A 19,112-nucleotide genomic window follows, 5' to 3' on the forward strand; every position below is an offset into this window, starting at 1 on the left:
AATACTGTTACCCTGTCTATCTAATATTTAAAATTGTATTATAACAGCACTTGTATTAATGGAATACAAAAGTAGCCTGAGTTAGTCACACAGTAATGACTTTTAGCATAAACTACACAGGCTAATAAATCACACTGAACACTGCATTACAATTTATAGCTGTCAAATATATAGTTGTCAATTACTTGAAATATCAATGTTGCCAGTAAAATACTGCCATCAGAGCTTGCATGGTCAAAAATCCTTTTTATCAATCATTAACTTGTACGTTATCAGTGACTTATAACATTTGTATATGTTATCTACAATGTGGTAAAGAGTTGAGTTATTAAAATAGCTGGAATCTTATCTGTATATCATTGCCAGAGCAACCTTGACAATGGGCGGCGGACAAAGTCAGGGAAAAAGTCAGGGAGAAGTAAATGCAATCCAAGCGAAAGACCATGCAGAGGCACAAAAGAGAAGACTCGAAGCAGAGAAGAATGAGATATTGCAAGAGAGCATGAAGTTGAAGATGGCAAATGAAATGCGAGAGGCTCAGGAGAAACAGAGGGAAGAGGAGCGAAGGAAAATAGAAGAGGCCCAAAGGGAAAAGGAGAAGGAGGAGAGAATAAGAATTCATAAAGGCCTGAAAGAAGCTCAGGAAGGAGCTGAAGAAACTGTCGACGAGGCTGTAGGTGAAACTAAAGCTGAAAAGTGAGGGGAAGGGGAGGAAACACGTGAGGTCTCCCCTCAAGAGGATGAGAGCATTCAATTCTCCAACTATAGGTTGTGTTCTGTACTGAACCAGCTTGAATTACTGACATGTTTTCCAGTATACTGTAATATTGTTTACGTATGATTGTGATTGAAAAAGAAATTAAATGTAATATAGAGATAATTATTATATGATTATTTTCAAATAATGAATGAAATATGAACATTAAATGTAGATACCAAAATGACTGACTGGATGAAAGTGCTTCATAGAAGTTTTCAATGTAAATTGATTGCTGTTGTCTGGTGTCTTGTATTGATATAAATGTGTGTGTGTGTTATCTGGACATCTAGTGGGAGCGACAGGTGTGTGTTATCTGTCCTTCGTATGACCATATACCATCTAAATGAATTTGAAGATCATAACAGAACTAGTTGCCCATACAAAAACTCAAAAAGTTGCACATTACTGCATAGTGTTGCATAATACGTAATAATGCTTAAACAGAAAGCATGTTTGGCAGAGTCTCTGGCCAGGAACTCGTTGAACTCAAGTTGAAGAACTGACTGGAGGACGCAGTTAGGATTCCTGGAGTTTATTTCAACATGGAGACCCCCTCTCAGCTGGTGCTCAGAGAATGGCCTAACTCATTGTAGACTATGTTGCCATTTATACCATTCTGTCAGGTAGAATTTGTTCATGTCTCTTACAACAGTAGAATAGCAATATTTTCTGTTAAATCAGTCCCCCGTATGATCATTTCTATGCTCACACAAGAATCACCATGCAACAACCAATCAGAACAGGAAAACATTAATATGCAATATGTGGTTCCATCACCTGTTTGGATTACTCGCTGATTCTTGTTTTGAAGTATATTTTGAAACTCTGCCCTTTCAAAGGCATAATATTAGCACCGATAAGAATATCAGATTGGAAGGCTTTATGTGGATATGGGTCAGGAAAATGCATTGAGTAATATTGCAGCACCAACTTTGTAGTGTGGATTAGTGCCCACTTTTGTAAAATTACAAAATCCAACTAGAGAGGATACAATTTCTGGGGAAATTTTAGGGTGTGCTTGCTTGCGTCGGTTGCACAGGGGTCTGTATATTTTATATAAAAATGCATGGGGCCTACTTATTATTTATAAAGATTACATAGATTTAAAAGCATCTTTTTTTTGCTGCTCATTTACAACTCAAAATACGAGTGAAGTGTCGAATGAAATATGATGTCTTCTCATTTCCCCTGCAAGAGGCAGCTGACAGGCTGAATCAAAACGAATACATTTGGCAGACCGGTGTAAAAATTGACCTAATCTCTATGACTTAAACGTCCTTTTAAGTTGTCCCTTCTCGTGATATTTTCAGGCATTTAGCCTACTCATATTGCATTCATTCATTAATAAAGAACCCCCTTTGAAGATTATTCTACGACTTTACCGGCAGAAGATAGAATCGCGATTCAAACAGTACCATCTGCTAACTGAAAATATGCCCCCAAAAACGTAAATAAGCTTGACATTTATTTAGTGGAAAATCGCTCATTCATAAAAAGCTCACTGGTAGCGATCATTGTCAGTAACAACGCAAAATGCGATATAGCCCTGTGCGGAGAAGCTGCCCCGGTAAATTCTACTACTACAGTACAGTACTAGACTACTGCTGTGTTGGTCTTGGTAGCGATTGCGTTGGTTGAATTCGATTTAACGTTCCGTTGTACGGTTTAGGCTGAAATTAATTATTTTCATGAACAGATTGACAAAGTTTAGGCTGTGGCAATGAAGTTCAGGTTAGTAGTCAGATTGTTTCAACTATTGAAAGACTTTTGAGTAAGGGGAGTGCCGAACATGTTCTGTCACCGTTTGACTTGAACAGCTGAGGAGTTTTTGTTAGCTACTCACAGTCACTAGTGTCTCGGGTAGGCTACAGCGTTGCAGTGAGCTACACTGGTTTGAAACCACAGGCAATGGTAATTTCACCAACAAATCGTTTACTAATGTCAGAATAAATCATATAACGAAAATGTATATGTGAGGAATGTTTATTTTAACGATTGAAAACAGATACATCATAGACCACTGTAGTATGTGTTGCCCGGGCAACACAGGCTAATGTCATGATGCTAATACTTCAGTGAAATAGTAGACTACTGTTTCCGAAAGTAGATGTACTTCCTTAATAATATCAGCTTATATTGTACATTACACATCACAATTGTGTGTCATATCACAAAGTAAAATGAGTAAATAGTTATCACCCTGGCCTCTTTTCTTGTGGCGTTTCTGCAGCTGCCTTGCAGTAAAGCTATAGTTAGCCTAGCTATCCCCCAAGTTAACAGATGCGAAATGAATGTTCTGCCAAAGGTAGTCACGCGTGTTTTCGTGACATTAGTGCAGACCGGTGTAAAAATGGACCTAATCTCTATGATTTAAACGTCATTTTAAGTTTTTCCCTTCTCATGATATTTTCAGGCATTTAGCCTACTCATATTGCATTCATTCATGAATAAACCACCCCTTTGAAGATTATTCTACGACGTTACCCGGCAGTAGAAGATGGAATCGCGATTCAAACGGTACCATCTGCTAACTGAAAATATGCCCCCCAAAACGTAAATAAGCTTGACATTTATTTAGTGGAAAATTGCTCATTCATAAAAAGCTCACTGGTAGCGATCATTGTCAGTAACAATGCAAAATGCGATATAGCCCTGTGTGGAGAAGCTGCCCCGGTAAATTGTACTACTACGGTACAGTACAGTACTAGTAGACTACTGCTGTGTTCGTCTTGGTAGCGATTGCGTTGGTTGAATTGGATATAACGTTCCGTTGTACGGTTTAGGCTGAAATGAATTATTTTCATGAACAGATTGACAACGTTTAGGCTGTGGCAATGAAGTTCAGGTTAGTAGTTAGATAGACTTTTGATTTAAGTAAGGGGAGTGCCGAACATTTTCTGTCGCCGTTTGACTTCCTAAACAGCTGTGTACTGTAGCTAGATGTTTTTGTAGTGTGTCTCGCGTAAGCTACAGCGTTGCAGTGAGCTACACTGGTTTGAAACCACAGGTAATGGTAATTTCACCAACAAATCGTTTACTAATGTCAGAATAAATCCTACAATGAAAATGTATATGTGAGGAATGTTTATTTTAACGATTGAAAACAGATAACGCTACATCATAGACCACTGTAGTATGTGTTGCCAGGGCAACACAGGCTAATGTCATGATGCTAATACTTCAGTGAAATAGTAGACTACTGTTTCCGAAAGTAGATGTACTTCCTTAATAATATCAGCTTATACTGTACATTACACATGACAATTGTGTGTCATATCACAAAGTAAAATGAGTAAATAGTTATCTACCTGGCCTCTTTGCTTGTGGCGTTTCTGCAGCTGCCTTGCAGTAAAGCTATAGTTAGCCTAGCTATCCCCCAGGTTAACAGATGCGAAACGAATGTTCTGCCAAAGGTAGTCACGCGTGTTTTCGTGACGGTAGTGACGTTAGTAACGTCAGTGACTGTGGCTAGCAAATTAGCCACCGTTAGCTTCACTTTTCGCCACAAAAACTTAACTTAAGCCCAAACCATGCAACGGAACGTAAATTCCAATAGAAGCAACTCAATCGCTACCAAGACGAAACGTTTGACACCTACGTTGTCTATGTAGGCCAAATATTTACTGAGTTTTAGGGGGGCAAAAAGAATAAAAATAATAATAATAAAAATAACTAGAGAGGATACAATTTCTGGGGAAATTGTAGGGTGTGCTTGCTTGCGTCGGTTGCACAGGGGTCTGTATATTTTATATAAAAATGCATCGGGCCTACTTATTATTTATAAAGATTACATAGATTTAAAAGCATATTTTTTTTGCTGCTTACAACTCAAAATATGAGTGAAGTGTAGAATGAAATATGATGTCTTCTCATTTCCCCTGCAAGAGGCAGCTGACAGGCTGAATCAAAACGAATACATTTGGCAGACCGGTGTACAAATGGACCTAATCTCTATGACTTAAACGTCCTTTTAAGTTGTCCCTTCTCGTGATATTTTCAGGCATTTAGACTACTCATATTGCATTCATTCATTAATAAAGAACCCCCTTTTAAGATTATTCTACGACTTTACCGGCAGAAGATAGAATCGCGATTCAAACAGTACCATCTGCTAACTGAAAATATGCCCCCCAAAACGTAAATAAGCTTGACATTTATTTAGTGGAAAATTGCTCATTCATAAAAAGCTCACTGGTAGCGATCATTGTCAGTAACAACGCAAAATGCGATATAGCCCTGTGTTGAGAAGCTGCCCCGGTAAATTGTACTACTACGGTACAGTACTAGGCTACTGTACTGCTGTGTTCGTCTTGGTAGCGATTGCGTTGGTTGAATTGGATTTAACGTTCCGTTGTACGTTTTAGGATGAAATTAATTATTTTCATGAACAGATTGACAACGTTTAGGCTGTGGCAATGAAGTTCAGGTTAGTAGTTAGATAGACTTTTGATTTAAGTAAGGGGAGTGCCGAACATTTTCTGTCGCCGTTTGACTTCCTAAACAGCTGTGTACTGTAGCTAGATGTTTTTGTAGTGTGTCTCGCGTAAGCTACAGCGTTGCAGTGAGCTACACTGGTTTGAAACCACAGGTAATGGTAATTTCACCAACAAATCGTTTTCTAATGTCAGAATAAATCCTACAACGAAAATGTATATGTGAGGAATGTTTATTTTAACGATTGAAAACAGATAACGCTACATCATAGACCACTGTAGTATGTGTTGCCCGGGAAACACAGGCTAATGTCATGATGCTAATACTTCAGTGAAATAGTAGACTACTGTTTCCGAAAGTAGATGTACTTCCTTAATAATATCAGCTTATATTGTACATTACACATCACAATTGTGTGTCATATCACAAAGTAAAATGAGTAAATAGTTATCACCCTGGCCTCTTTTCTTGTGGCGTTTCTGCAGCTGCCTTGCAGTAAAGCTATAGTTAGCCTAGCTATCCCCCAAGTTAACAGATGTGAAACGAATGTTCTGGCAAAGGTAGTCACGCGTGTTTTCGTGACGTTAGTGACGCAGTGACGTTAGTAACGTCAGTGACTGTGGCTAGCAAATTAGCCACCGTTAGCTTCACTTTTCGCCACAAAAACTTAACTTACGCTTAAACCATGCAACGGAACGTAAATTCCAATAGAAGCAACTCAATCGCTACCAAGACGAAACTTTTGACACCTACGTTGTCTATGTAGGCCAAGTATTTACTGAGTTTTAGGGGGGCAAAAAGAAAAAAAAATAATAATAATAATAATAATAATATATATGTGAGAGAACAAAGGTTGTGCTCTCGCCGAAGGCTTGAGCACACCCAATAATATATATGTGAGAGAACAAAGGTTGTGCCCTTGCCGAAGGCAAAGCACACCCAATTAATGTGACTCTATTAAATTATGCTGTAGTTTGTAACAATGCCATGCACTATGAGGCTTTTGGCTAGATAATGAATAAGTAAAGGCACAGAACAAATATAATTGTATGATTGGTGAATGAATAAACGGTTTATTCTTACAATAAAAGTTTAATTTTTAAAAGTACAGACCAAATTAAATATACTGCAGAAACCCAAATTGGTAATAACAACTATAAAAAATGACAGTTGTCTTAAATGAAATTGTTTCCAACTGAACTGAATAAACTTAAATGTATTGAATGCAAAGAATTTGAAAGATAAAGTCCAACCATCTCTTGAATGGATTTAAATATGATTTGTTATAGCTGCTAAATGTTTGAGAAAACTATATATATTTGTTTGATAACCTCTGATACATAATAGTTTTAAGTGTGCAGTGTTGCTTGAGTTCAAATTTTATATTTATTGTGCCAATAAACATTATCTACAGTCCAACCTTCTGCCAATCGCTCTGAAAAATAGCAACCTTTGCTCTGAGAACACCATAATAAAACTTCCTGCACTGATTGGTGCAGTGGGTGGCAACTACTACTCGTGACTGAACGATCATTGGGAGAACACTTTGGTTACGACTCTACAGTTATGCATTAAATATTTGTTAACGGTAACATAAGGTGCCTCTCTTTTCTTCTTAGCTCTCTGTTTTACATGAAGGAAATCAGCCTGCTGCCCATGGTGTCTACGGAGGATAAATGAGTTTAGTTTGTAGGTAATGTATGATTTATGCTTACCATACATATGTGTTCATTAAATAATGGCACATGTAAAAGAGAACTCATCTGTAATGTATGGCATAATGTACAGAATATGAAAGTGAATACGTTACAAAAACTTTATCATATACATACTTTAAATTACAGGCTTATAAATTAAACAGTTCAACTTAAGGCATAAGGCACAAGGCTTAAGGCATGGCTGAAAGCAAACCAAAACTGTACCCATGTAAATGTCTGAGCGTGAATGAGTTTTCAATTAGTACAATTGCATTGTGTACCCTTCGAATTAGTTCCTAGAATGCGTGTGTTCTGAATGTGTATTTTTTTATTCTGTATTTTTAAAATTGTATATTGTTTTTATAACGTGCTATTGTAGAAAGGCTCATCCAGGGACGGGAGTTGAAAATTAGCTCTTGCTAGAAACTCTATGTACATCACATCAGCTGCAAACTTTGCTCTGTAGCTATGTTTAACTGCATTGTCCCTGTCAAATAAACTTATAAATAAACACATTTTGGATATGCTGTTAGCTGCACAGTTCTAGCAAGACATATTACATATAACACATTCATGAGCTAATTTGTACTAATCACAGCAATTACTGTATAGGGTTTTGTGATGTGTTCTGCAACATTTTGTTATCTGTTTCAAGTTAGCATCAAGGAGAGAGATGTCTGTGTCTGAGACCATTGAGCTTGCAGGGCTGGGCCGCCCATTCCAACTGGGAATGCTGTATGACTGCAGGAAAGATGTCCTCATCCCAGGTACACCTATTTTTGTTTTTTTACAAATAGTACAGATGAAGTTGATTATTTATAAAATCTATGTTAAGGACTGTTTTGTTATTTACAACTTTGAATAGAGTTGTAATCTGAGATAATTTTACAAAACAGTGGCTTTTATTTAGCATGCTAAAGAAACAAAACCATGCGATGTAGCGGTTTCCCTAAAACACTTCAAGACTTTGTGTTGCCGTATATGCTGGTAGTATGGTAACAGTCTTGTCACCATACTACCAGCATATAAACACTCTGCCTACTCAAGCCCTCCCGTGTTGACATAATGTGTAATTTTCATTGCATAATAGACTATCGAGTTGATTTGAGTTGAGCAGTATAAGAACGCTGGCGTCATTCTCACATTAGTAACGCAGAAGTAACGTGAAATATGTTAGTCTTGACCAGTGACCCATTGTCTACCACGTCAGGGCTCTTATCAGTGCTCAAACCCATATTCACTATCTGCTGATGCACAACATAAGAACTGCAGTCAGGACTGAATCGAGATGTACCCAAGATCATAGTAGAGTACCTACAGTAGATTATTTGAACCTAATTATAAGAGGTTACACCCTGGTAGAAAGTATACCCCAGAATTAATATTCTTTCTTTATTGGCTGTGTTAGGATTAATGATGATGATAATAATAATAATAATAATGTTAACAATAATAATAATAATAATAAACTATTTGTATAGCACCTTTCATACTCAGAATGCAGTGCTTTACATTTGGAGCATTTTCAAAAAAAGAATAGATGACAAAAGGTAACAGAATTAAGTGCAACCAAGGAAACCAAGGAAAACCAGGAATAAATACAGAAAAAAACAGAAACAAGAATAGAGGAAAAATTGGAACAGAAGTAAGTGCAAATTTTTTTCACAGAAGAAACAGAACAAAAAACTGAAAAAAATATAAGCAGACAAAAAATTACTGAGAGTAACTGAGAAAGTAGAACAAATCTTAAGTAGTACTAGACTTTGGTCCCAAGTACAGAGAGGGCCATGGAAGAGCTTCCACAGGCAGGTGGAGTGGGAGAGGGCCACCAGACCGGGCATTAAATACAAATAAATATATATATATATAAATAAGTAAAACAGCAGAGATTAAGAATTGGGTAGAAACGTATAAAAAACAAAATGGTAGAGAGAGATAAATACAACAACACATACAATACAAATAATACTGTGTATTTTAAGAACAAGTAAATACAATAGCAACAATAGAATGTAGAACAGATGTGAAGAAATAAACATAGAATGAATTTATTAAAGGCCTTCTCATACAGAATCAGAATCAGAATGGGATTTATTCGCCATGAAAGTTTGCACAGACAAGGAATTTGCTTTGGCAGGAAGGTGCATACAATAAACATATACCTAAAATTTAAATATGTGGACTATCTATACTAAGGGTACATACACTAGCAGTACTAAGTGGGATTAGAATATAATTAAATATACAATAAAATAAAATATAAGTTGCCGTAAATTACAATATAAAAATACAAAAATACAAATATTACAAAAAATACAAATGTACAAGATACCATTATTGTAATGCAGTGCAAAAAGCAGTGTGTTTTAAGCAAGAAGTCATTAGAGTCAGTGTGGTCCCTTGGCCTTGTTGAGGAGGCCAACAGCGGAAGGGAAGAAACTGTTTTTGTGGCGTGAGGTATTGGTCCTGATGGACCGCAGCCTTCTGCCGTAGGGGAGTGACTGAAACAGGGAGTGTCCAGGGTGGGAGGAGTCGGCCACAATCTTCCTCGCTCGCCTCAGGGTCCTCGAGGTGTGCAGGTCCTCGAGGGTAGGCAGATTGCAGCCAATCACCTTCTCAGCAGTACGGATGATACGCTGCAGTCTGCTCTTGTCCTTGGCAGTGGCAGCAGCGTACCAGACGGTGATGGAGGAGGTGAGGATGGACTCAATGATGGCTGAGTAGAAGTGCACCATCATTGTCTTTGGCAGGTTGAACTTCTTCAGCTGCCGAAGGAAGTACATCCTCTGTTGTGCTTTCTTGATGAGGGAGCTGATGTTCAGTTCCCACTTGAGGTCCTGGGAGAGGATAGTGCCCAGGAAGCGGAAGGACTCCACAGTGTTGACTGGGGAGTCACACAGGGTGATGGGGGTGAGTGGGGCTGTGTTCCTCCTGAAGTCCACAACCATCTCCACTGTCTTAAGAGCATTGAGCTCTAAGTTGTTCTGGCTGCACCAGGTCACCAGGTTGGCCGCTTCCCACCTATAATCAGACTCGTCTCCACCAGAGATGAGCCCAATAAGGGTGGTGTCGTCCGCAAACTTCAGGAGTTTGACGGACAGGTATGTTTTCAGCTCTTTTTTTAAAGATGTTCACCGAACTTGCTTGTTTGATATACATGGGCGGCTGTGGCGGCTCCTGAAAACATTCTCAGGGGGGCAATTATTTTGATTATGATTAAGGCGACCCATTCAGTAGGTACATTAAGCAAGACCATTGTATCAATTTGTTGTTAGCTGATTAACGCATACAGCAATACCTTTTTTTCCACTAGATGGCAGCACACAACAGAAATATTTACATAGAGTAGTAGCTAGTTATAGGTGGAAAGCTATGGAAGAAAGTTGCTTCCAGTAGCCTTCATAAGCAAACATGATGTGGCTACACATTAAATGATCCCACATCTTCATTATCCACATGTCTCAAATGTTGTACGATGCAACATAACTTAACAGGACACATGATATGTCCAGTAACAACATAAAGAAGGGGGCAAAATATAAGTCAAAACCAACTATATTTATTGAATGATCTTGAAAGTATTCGCTCATAAAAACAAAATAAGTCATCACATAGAAAATAACTCAGTGTTAGGGTTAGGTCAAAAGTGGTGTCAAAAGCTGCACTCAAATCTAGATGAATGAGGATTGAGTCTTGGTTTAAGTCAGAGGCAAGTCTGAGATCATTAACCATTTTCATGTTTCTCTTGTTGTTGATGCATCAATCAGTCTTTCCAGTACATAATGTTTCATCATAAATGTCGCTGCCAATGTTATTTCTGAAAGGATGCCACATAGGCTGTAACCTTATTGGTGTCATCCCTGTTTTACAGAGATTTGTAGTTTTTCCAGATGCCCAACGTCATCAACCTTAGTCCGGTCTCAGGCTAGCGTCCAAATAAATTAATCTCATGCCAAAAAGTTTGATAAGTCTCTGTCAATCTCACACCTAACCCAGGTAGATTGTAATAAATTACACGGTCACAATTACAAGGTCAACAACGTATAATATGCACAATATGTGCCTTTATCATTTTATTAGATTACCTACTCCACATTCAAATGCTAAGAAAACAATGTATAGGCTGAAAACAGTGAGAATGCGCTCTGATACAAGTCTATACATTTATTGTTTTCATATTCTCATGATAAGGATGAAACCAAATTAAAACTCACCTTAAAACAGTTTGACTCAGTTATGAATGTCACCGAGTGACACCAGCTTACTGTTATCACTTTTGCTCTGAAACACAGGTATTACACTCTGGGATGGCGACATGCTGCAGAAGAACATTAATATCCGACCACAACCAAACACTGAGTTCAAGATCATTGCCTCAGATTCCACAGAGAGCAAGGCTGAGGCTCTGAATGTGTGTGCATCACTTGAGGCAAGCTTTATGTCTGGGTTGGTGAAAGTAAAAGGGTCTGCAGGGTTTCTGAATGACAAGAAAAAATCGAAACAACAGTCCAGAGTCACTCTTCAGTATCGCACCACCACACGTTTTGAGCAGCTTACAATGGAACACTTAGGGGCTGGAAATTTCCAACACTGCAATGTCTTCCAGGAAGGATCTGCCACACATGTAGTGACTGCAATATTGTATGGTGCTAATGCCTTCTTTGTGTTTGATCGTGAAGTCTCTTCAAATGAAAATCATCAGGAAATACAAGGAAGTCTTGAGGTCGCAATCAAAATAATCCCATTTGTATCTATTAAGGGAGAGGCATCTTTGAAGATGAGTGAAACAGAACAACAACAAGCAGACAAATTCAACTGTACATTCCATGGGGATTTTGCATTGGAGAATAATCCTGTCAGCTTTCAAGATGCAATCAAGGTGTACTCACAGCTTCCACAGCTGCTGGGAGAAAACGGGCAACACGCTGTACCCATGACAGTGTGGCTGTATCCCCTCAAAAATCTGGACTCGACTGCAGCCCAGCTTGTTAGGGAGATAAGTGTAGGTCTGGTGCGCCATGCTCAGCGCATCCTTGATGACATAGACGAGGCTGACATTGAGTGCCATGACCTGATGAAAGAGGAGATAGCCATCCACTTCTCTGAGATTACAACCAAGCTTAGGAAATTCAAAGACCTGATTTCTGAATACAAACTGGTATTTCAAAAGAAGCTTTGCAAATTACTTCCCACTATTCGCGGAGGGGGGGCAGAGGAGCAAGAGTTGGTGACTACCCTGAACAGCAGAGAGAGATCCCCATTCCAGACCGCATTAATCACAGAATATCTGAGTGACAGAGAACGTGAGATGAATGTTATCAGATCCTACCTTGAGATTATGAAAGAAATCAGGGTGATTAAATCCAGTAGTGAACTGGATAAGGTTGTCCTCAATCCAAGAAATGACTTTGTAGTGGCTTGTGTGTTCTCATCCCTCAGTGGGGATACAGAATATCTACAGGATTTGGAAAACTATCTGAAGGACGAGGCAAAGGCCAATAGGTCTGACACATCTTATGAGGCCCAAAGTGCTTGTAGAAAGGAACAATGGTTTCGCTCTGGGGAGGTGACCGCTCTTACCAGGCAAAGCATTCGCCTGTTCCTTGATTTCAAGCAGTCCAACCAAGACAGAGAAAACATTGAGTTTTGCATAGGATCAGTTCCAAACAAGTCCATCACAGCCTCCTCAATTCATGTGTATGAGAAAGGGACACTTCTTGATTCTCAGTTTTTGCTGCCCTCCACACCTCCTAGCCCGACCCTTTTGAGACAGGAACATGATCGTGTCCACTTGCAAATCCAACCCCCAGCCACAGGAGAACCTTTTGTGGATTCTTATCGAATCCTGTACCAGACGTCTGAGTCTGACTGGAAGGAGATAGGCACTGATGGAAAAGTAACAGATTTTACTGTTAGTCGCTTACAGCCTCATACAGAGTACCGATTTAGCTGTAAGGCAGTGTGTCGACCTGGAGTGAGCCTTGCTAGCGATGCGACAGACTTCATCCAAACACGTCCGTGCAGCCCTCCTGGTCCACCAGAGGAGAAACGTTCATCGTCTGAGAGCATTACTATTACATGGGATATCCCAACAGCAGTTGGAGAAGATGTAACAGTCATCAGCTATGATGTTCAATACAGACAACACATGGAAGATGACGCTAAGAGCAAACAATGGGAGTGTGTACAAGCCACAACGAGGGAGTGCACTTTGGAAGGACTGAAGATGAGTACCACCTACAGCATCCGTGTTTTGGCGAATACAGGGAAATCAGGAAAGAGTCTGCCAAGTCCTGAAAGGAATATTTTTACATTAGCACCTGACACCAAGCCCCCAAAAAAGAAATCGGCACAGGGCAAGAGTGAACATTTTATGCAACAATCGAATCGTCTGGAAAAGGGCAACCCATCTGTATATCAGGTAGAGTTAGAAAGGAAATATGGAGAGAATGTTGATTTCTTGCAATACATGTTTGGTAGGAAGGTGGAAGATGTGCAAAACAAGGTCATACTACTTCTGGGATCTACTGGTGCAGGAAAAACAACTCTTGTCAATGTGATGATAAATTACATTCTGGGGGTTAAATGGGAAGACCAGTACCGCTTCAAACTGATCCATGAGGTGACTAACCGGACACAAGCAGAAAGCCAGACATCGCTGGTCACATCCTATGAGCTCTATAACCAACCAGGTTTTCAGATCCCATACTCACTTACAATTATCGACACACCTGGGTTTGGAGACACCAGAGGAATGGCGCAAGACAAACTGATTACAGAACAAGTGAAAAGTTTCCTGTGCAGCCCTTTAGGGGTTGATCACATAGATGCTGTATGCTTTGTCGTTCAGGCATCTCTCGCCCGCCTCAGTGCCAACCAGAAATACATCTTTGACTCCATTCTGTCTATTTTTGGAAAGGATATTGGCGAAAACATCATGGTTCTTGTAACATTTGTTGACAGTGACAACATTCCAGTTTTAGAGGCAATTAAGGCTGCAGAGTTGCCATGTCAGAAGAACAAAAAGGGCCAACCCACCCACTTTAAGTTTAACAACTCTACCTTATATGTGCAGAAAAAGGAAATGGACAGAGGCACTAATGAAGACAGTTCAGATGAAGATGAGGATGAGGATGATGATGAAGATGAGGAGAAAATGAAGAGCATTATCTGGTCAACAACCTTCAAACAGATGAAGATGTTCTTCAAGGCCCTTGGTAGCACAGAGGGCAAAGATCTCAAAATGACAAGGAAAGTTCTTGAAGAACGTGAACGTCTTGAGAATGCCACTGCAAGACTGACCCCTCAGATCACAGCTGGGCTTGCCAAGCTCAGTGAGATCAAAAGCTTTAAACAATGCCTGGAGAATGAGAATGCGATGATGGATCAAAATAAGGACTTTGAGACGGAAGTAGAGGTACTGACAGCCAAACGGAACAACGTGAACTTCTTTGCAACAAACTGTAACAGTTGTATGTTTACATGTCATTCTGGTTGTTTCCTTCCTGAAGGGGATACTCTCCTCACATGTGCTGTGATGGATGACCGTGGGAACTGTGTGGTATGCCCAAATAACTGCTCTTCCCATCAGCATCTCAGAGAGAAAGTCTTGTGGAAATATGAGACAAAGAAGGAGAAAAAGACCATACAAGAGCTGAAGGAGAACTTCATGAAAGCACAAGGAAAATTCATGGACACCAAGCAGATGCTTGAGGAATTGGAGAATGGATTTCATGTGATTGAGGAGAAACTGATGTATTTGATCAAGCTGTCCTCTAACTGCATGAAGAGACTCAATGAGATTGCACTGAAACCAAGTTCTATGTCAACCTTCGATTACATTGAAATACTTATCCGAACAGAGGAGGAGGAGAAAAAGCCTGGGTTTGAGGATCGAATCATTGGGTTGAAGAAAATGAAACAGGAAGCGGAAATTCTACATAAGATTGCAAGAGGAGAAGATGTGCTGCCACAAGAGCGCCGCATGGTTAAACACAAACTGGACAGAATGAAGAAGACTGCAGAAAAGGTTAAGCAAATGAAAGCAGTTCTAAAGTATTGGCAAAAGGGAAATGAAGAATCTTAATGGTCTCTTGGATCTACCCTAGCCACTCATATTAGCCTAGAGAATCCCAAACAAAACAGCAACATAAAACAGAGATTTAGCTTTCAATTATATATTTTTTTGATTATGTGAACAAATAAGATTGTTTTGTCTTCCATGCTTTGACTATAGGCAATGTTAACCCTAGATGGTAACTGGCAAACATTCAGCTAAAAATAAATCATCAGTAAAACCAGCTAACAATACCTAGCTGGCGTGCCACTTATAAATTTGATGATTGGTATCCTACTCTAGATGTTAAAGCAATAAAGGCAGCAGATGTACCTTGCCACAAGAGACAATTTATTTGAAGTTAATGATGATGGTGATAATGATGACAATTTGAACTAATTTGTGTGGACCAACACTTTTAAGTACTTGAGCAAATTTTTCACATCCCAAGACACGGAGCAAAGACTTGACTCTGACCGAGAATGTTCTTGAAAAGCATGAGCGGCCAGACAATGCCATTGCAAGACTGACCACAGCTGGGCTCTTTAAAAGTATCGAATGCCTGGAAAATTAGGGAAAGACCTTGAAGAAAAATCAAACACAACTGGATGTGCCATTATTTGAGTCAAATCAGTAGCCAGCAAAACGTTTTTTTTTCCCATGTCACTCTGAATGTTACCTTCCTGAGGCCAAAGATATCCTCTCATGTGCTGTGATGAACACAGCAAATGGATGCCTTATGGACCAATGAGACAAAGGGGAAGAGGAGGACTGTTAAAAAGCTGAAGCACAACCTCCTCAGTACAAGTACATTTAGTCATTTAGCAGACGCTCTTATCCAGAGTGACTTACAGTAAGTACAGGGACATTCTCCCCGAGGCAAGTAGGGTGAAGTGCCTTGCCCAAGGACACAACGTAATTTTGCACTGCCGGGAGTCGAACCAACAACCTTCTGAAGTGTGCTGCTGAAACCCATCAAACAGGTCTCAAAATGTATGCACAGACTGCAGTGAAGATGGAAATGCAGTGATAGTCTACCATCAAGTATACTGGCACACTGAGTCGCACTGAAGTGGATGATCCAAAAGTCTGGTTTTGAAGACCAAGTAGTTGTACTAATTAAAACAAAACAGGAGTCTGGAATTATGGATGGAATTGCTACTTCGACATGAACTGTGCATGATCTGAGAGAAACAAGAACTGTGCATGATCTGAAAGAAACAGGAAGTGTGCATGATCTGAGAGAAACAGGAAGTGTGCATGATATGAGAGAAACAGGAAAGACATGTCAGTAAAAGGAGAGAATGGCAAACCTTAAATTCAACAACATTATGCCATGTGATACATTCTAACTTAAATTTATGTATGTCATTGTGTGAAATGAATTTTAAACATGTAACATTCATGAAGCATTACTAGTTTACATTTGCTAACATATATGATTTAATAATTTCTACAATGTTGTACAAATACAAAGTGTAATATTTGCAAAGAATAAAGCTTTTCAGAATTTGTTGATAATCTAGAACATGAAAAACAAGAGAAGATTATGAAGATGATCATGATACAAGCACATCTGATTATGCACAATGATGTTATGGAGAGAGATCATTGTAGTAAAGAAATTATTAACAATTTCACATTTACTTTCTTAACTGTACTTATTGTCCACAAGAAATTTCATTATATTTTTTTGAATGATTCATTTGGTGTATTTATGATGTCCTCTATTCATCAAAAGGAAATTTTGACATTTGGTCAGACTTTTACAATAATGAAGCAACTCAATAGTAGTTGACATGTGTTTGCCTTTTATTAAACCAAAACTTCTGTTCCAGAAACTATTTCCTGTATCTGAGAATTATGTTAAATAAATACAGTGCATTACTTAGCAAATTCACCCCTCAAATACTCATGACCGACTGCATAGAAACACCACACTAGGCACATATGTACAATACTAGAATTTACTAGAGATGCACTTCTGCAAGAAAATGCAAATGTAGTTGTGCCGCAACAGCAGTCCACCATGTGTACCATCACCTCTGCAGTTACATGTGTGCTGAGGCTTCACCTTACAAAAGAAAGGTTGGATTCTCTGTGTTGGATGAGCAGTATATATATCATCTAACAAGGCACAGGGCAGCAATTTTGTGACAGCAATGACCCACTGATATTCTGGCACACACAGGCAGACAACACAGTTTACTATTAAAATATAAATCAGTCAATGTTCAAATCAAATCGCTTCAAATGGCACTTCTATAGTTTCTATACTCTGGCGAAGACCACTAAAGAGGGCGTGGACACTGCAACAACACCCAGGGGGACATCGGTGACGTGCAGGACAATCTCAGCCAGACACGAGCACATGCTGAAGACCTGTTGGAGACTCTCCAAGTGTAACAATATAACTGCTAGCATTTCTCAAGACATTTAGGGCTTAGCTCATGTGAAATGCTGGTTGTATACCAGCTAACCAAGGCTGTTGTTTGTATCCCACCCAGTTACTGCTTCCTATCTACCAGTTCCTCTGGAGGCGAGTGGTATGTATTGCACCCTGCCAGGTTACCCACCCTGATATAGGGTAAGTGTACCCCTTTGTTTAATCAGGGGAAATGTGCTTTTCCAAAAGATGTTAGAACACCTCTGTCTATTCCATACATAAGTTAGGATAGGCATTTCAATTATTTAATAATTATGTAAAATATTATTTTTTCTCAACCATCTGTCAGCAGGGGTACTACGGCAGCCCTGAGAGCTCAATGCACGGCAACTTAATAAAAACCCATTAAATTGGACACAACACAAGCAAATTAACTCAATTTAATATGACAAAAACATGAGAGTATTTACAAAACGTGCTGCCAAATTCAGACAATACAAAACATTACAGAAACACCCTACACATTCAGACAACACATTATAGAAATGTTCTGCAGTCACACCAAATGACGACAGAAGTGTTTCCACCAGACATCTCTAGACACTCCAGTCAGTGGTGTTTGAAGATGAGCTCAAATATAGGTGTTTTTGGATTATTTTAATGTTGTGATCGCATGATTCAGCTATTATTGCAGATATCACTGGTTTGCAGTCGTGTTCATCACTTCTAAGTATCCTCCAGAAACACTTAAATTCAAATAGATTTCATTTATAGAGCGCCTGTGAGGGACCGGACGGTCACCCCACGTTATTTTTGGGAGGTGGCGACTGGAATGGGTGAAGATGTGAAGAAAAAACACTGCACAAGAGATGGTGGCTTTTGTATACAAAAATATATCTCTATTACCAAAGGGGACTATAAACCCCAACACATACCATACCACAACCATAAAATAAAACATACAAATGAAATGTACAGGCCGTACTCAAAGGCACTCAAAGTCACCTATACCCTGGGCACCTGCTTGTCCTACTGAGGCCCAATCACAGGCACCTGTTCGACCCAAGACAGGCCCCACAACATGCACAGTTACTCAGGCCGAAGCTAAGTATATACACTGGCCATACAGAAAACAATCACATATTTTAGGCACACAGACAAGGCATACACACCAAACACAGAACAGATGCACAAAAGACACAAAACAAGGCCAAGAGTAACTACACAACTAGTCACAAAACACTTCACCTTTCAGCAGGGAAGTGTTTTACCTTAATGCCTAAAACAAGTCCTCTTTCTCCGTGTTCTCTCATGTTTTTCTCAGTCTCCTTCATGGAAATGAGGCAACCTTTAATTAGGTTACAGCCACTTTGACTTAATTAGGTCCAACCATGGACGCAGGGGAGCCTGGACCCAACCATTATGGTGGGGAAGTCAATGACAGGGTCCAATTGGGACAGTGGCCTACAGCATGAATCCATCATAATGGACATTGGCAGGGCCAAAATCTAATAAAGAAATAATATATTATTTTTTTTTTATCTAGATGTCAGCCAAGTGAATTTAGGTTCCTAATAGCCACAGGAATGAAGGAATCTCTGGCACGACCAGTTCATAACCTCGGTAGCCTAAAGCGGCGACCTGAAGGGAGCAGATTAAACCCCCCCGAAAAGTGGGTGATCAGGGCAGTTGTTATATTTAATTTGTTTAGCCTTACCCATAACCCATTTGTCATATATATCTTGCAACTGGGCTAGCTGTACCCCAACCACCTTAGTT

General features: G+C 39.4%; 1 protein-coding gene across 1 annotated transcript; it reads left to right on the forward strand.

Annotated features, from left to right (window-relative positions):
* The first annotated feature begins 7,552 nt into the window (after positions 1-7,552).
* On the forward strand, positions 7,553-15,064 carry LOC136933594 (uncharacterized). Its single transcript, XM_067229054.1, has 2 exons — positions 7,553-7,658; positions 11,184-15,064. The coding sequence occupies exons 1-2, from the start codon at positions 7,565-7,567 to the stop codon at positions 14,975-14,977; spliced, it is 3,888 nt and encodes a 1,295-aa protein (XP_067085155.1). The 5' UTR covers positions 7,553-7,564; the 3' UTR covers positions 14,978-15,064.
* Positions 15,065-19,112: the final 4,048 nt, after the last annotated feature.

Source organism: Osmerus mordax, chromosome 25, assembly GCF_038355195.1.
Source record: "Osmerus mordax isolate fOsmMor3 chromosome 25, fOsmMor3.pri, whole genome shotgun sequence".
In the NCBI taxonomy this organism is placed as follows: domain Eukaryota; kingdom Metazoa; phylum Chordata; class Actinopteri; order Osmeriformes; family Osmeridae; genus Osmerus; species Osmerus mordax.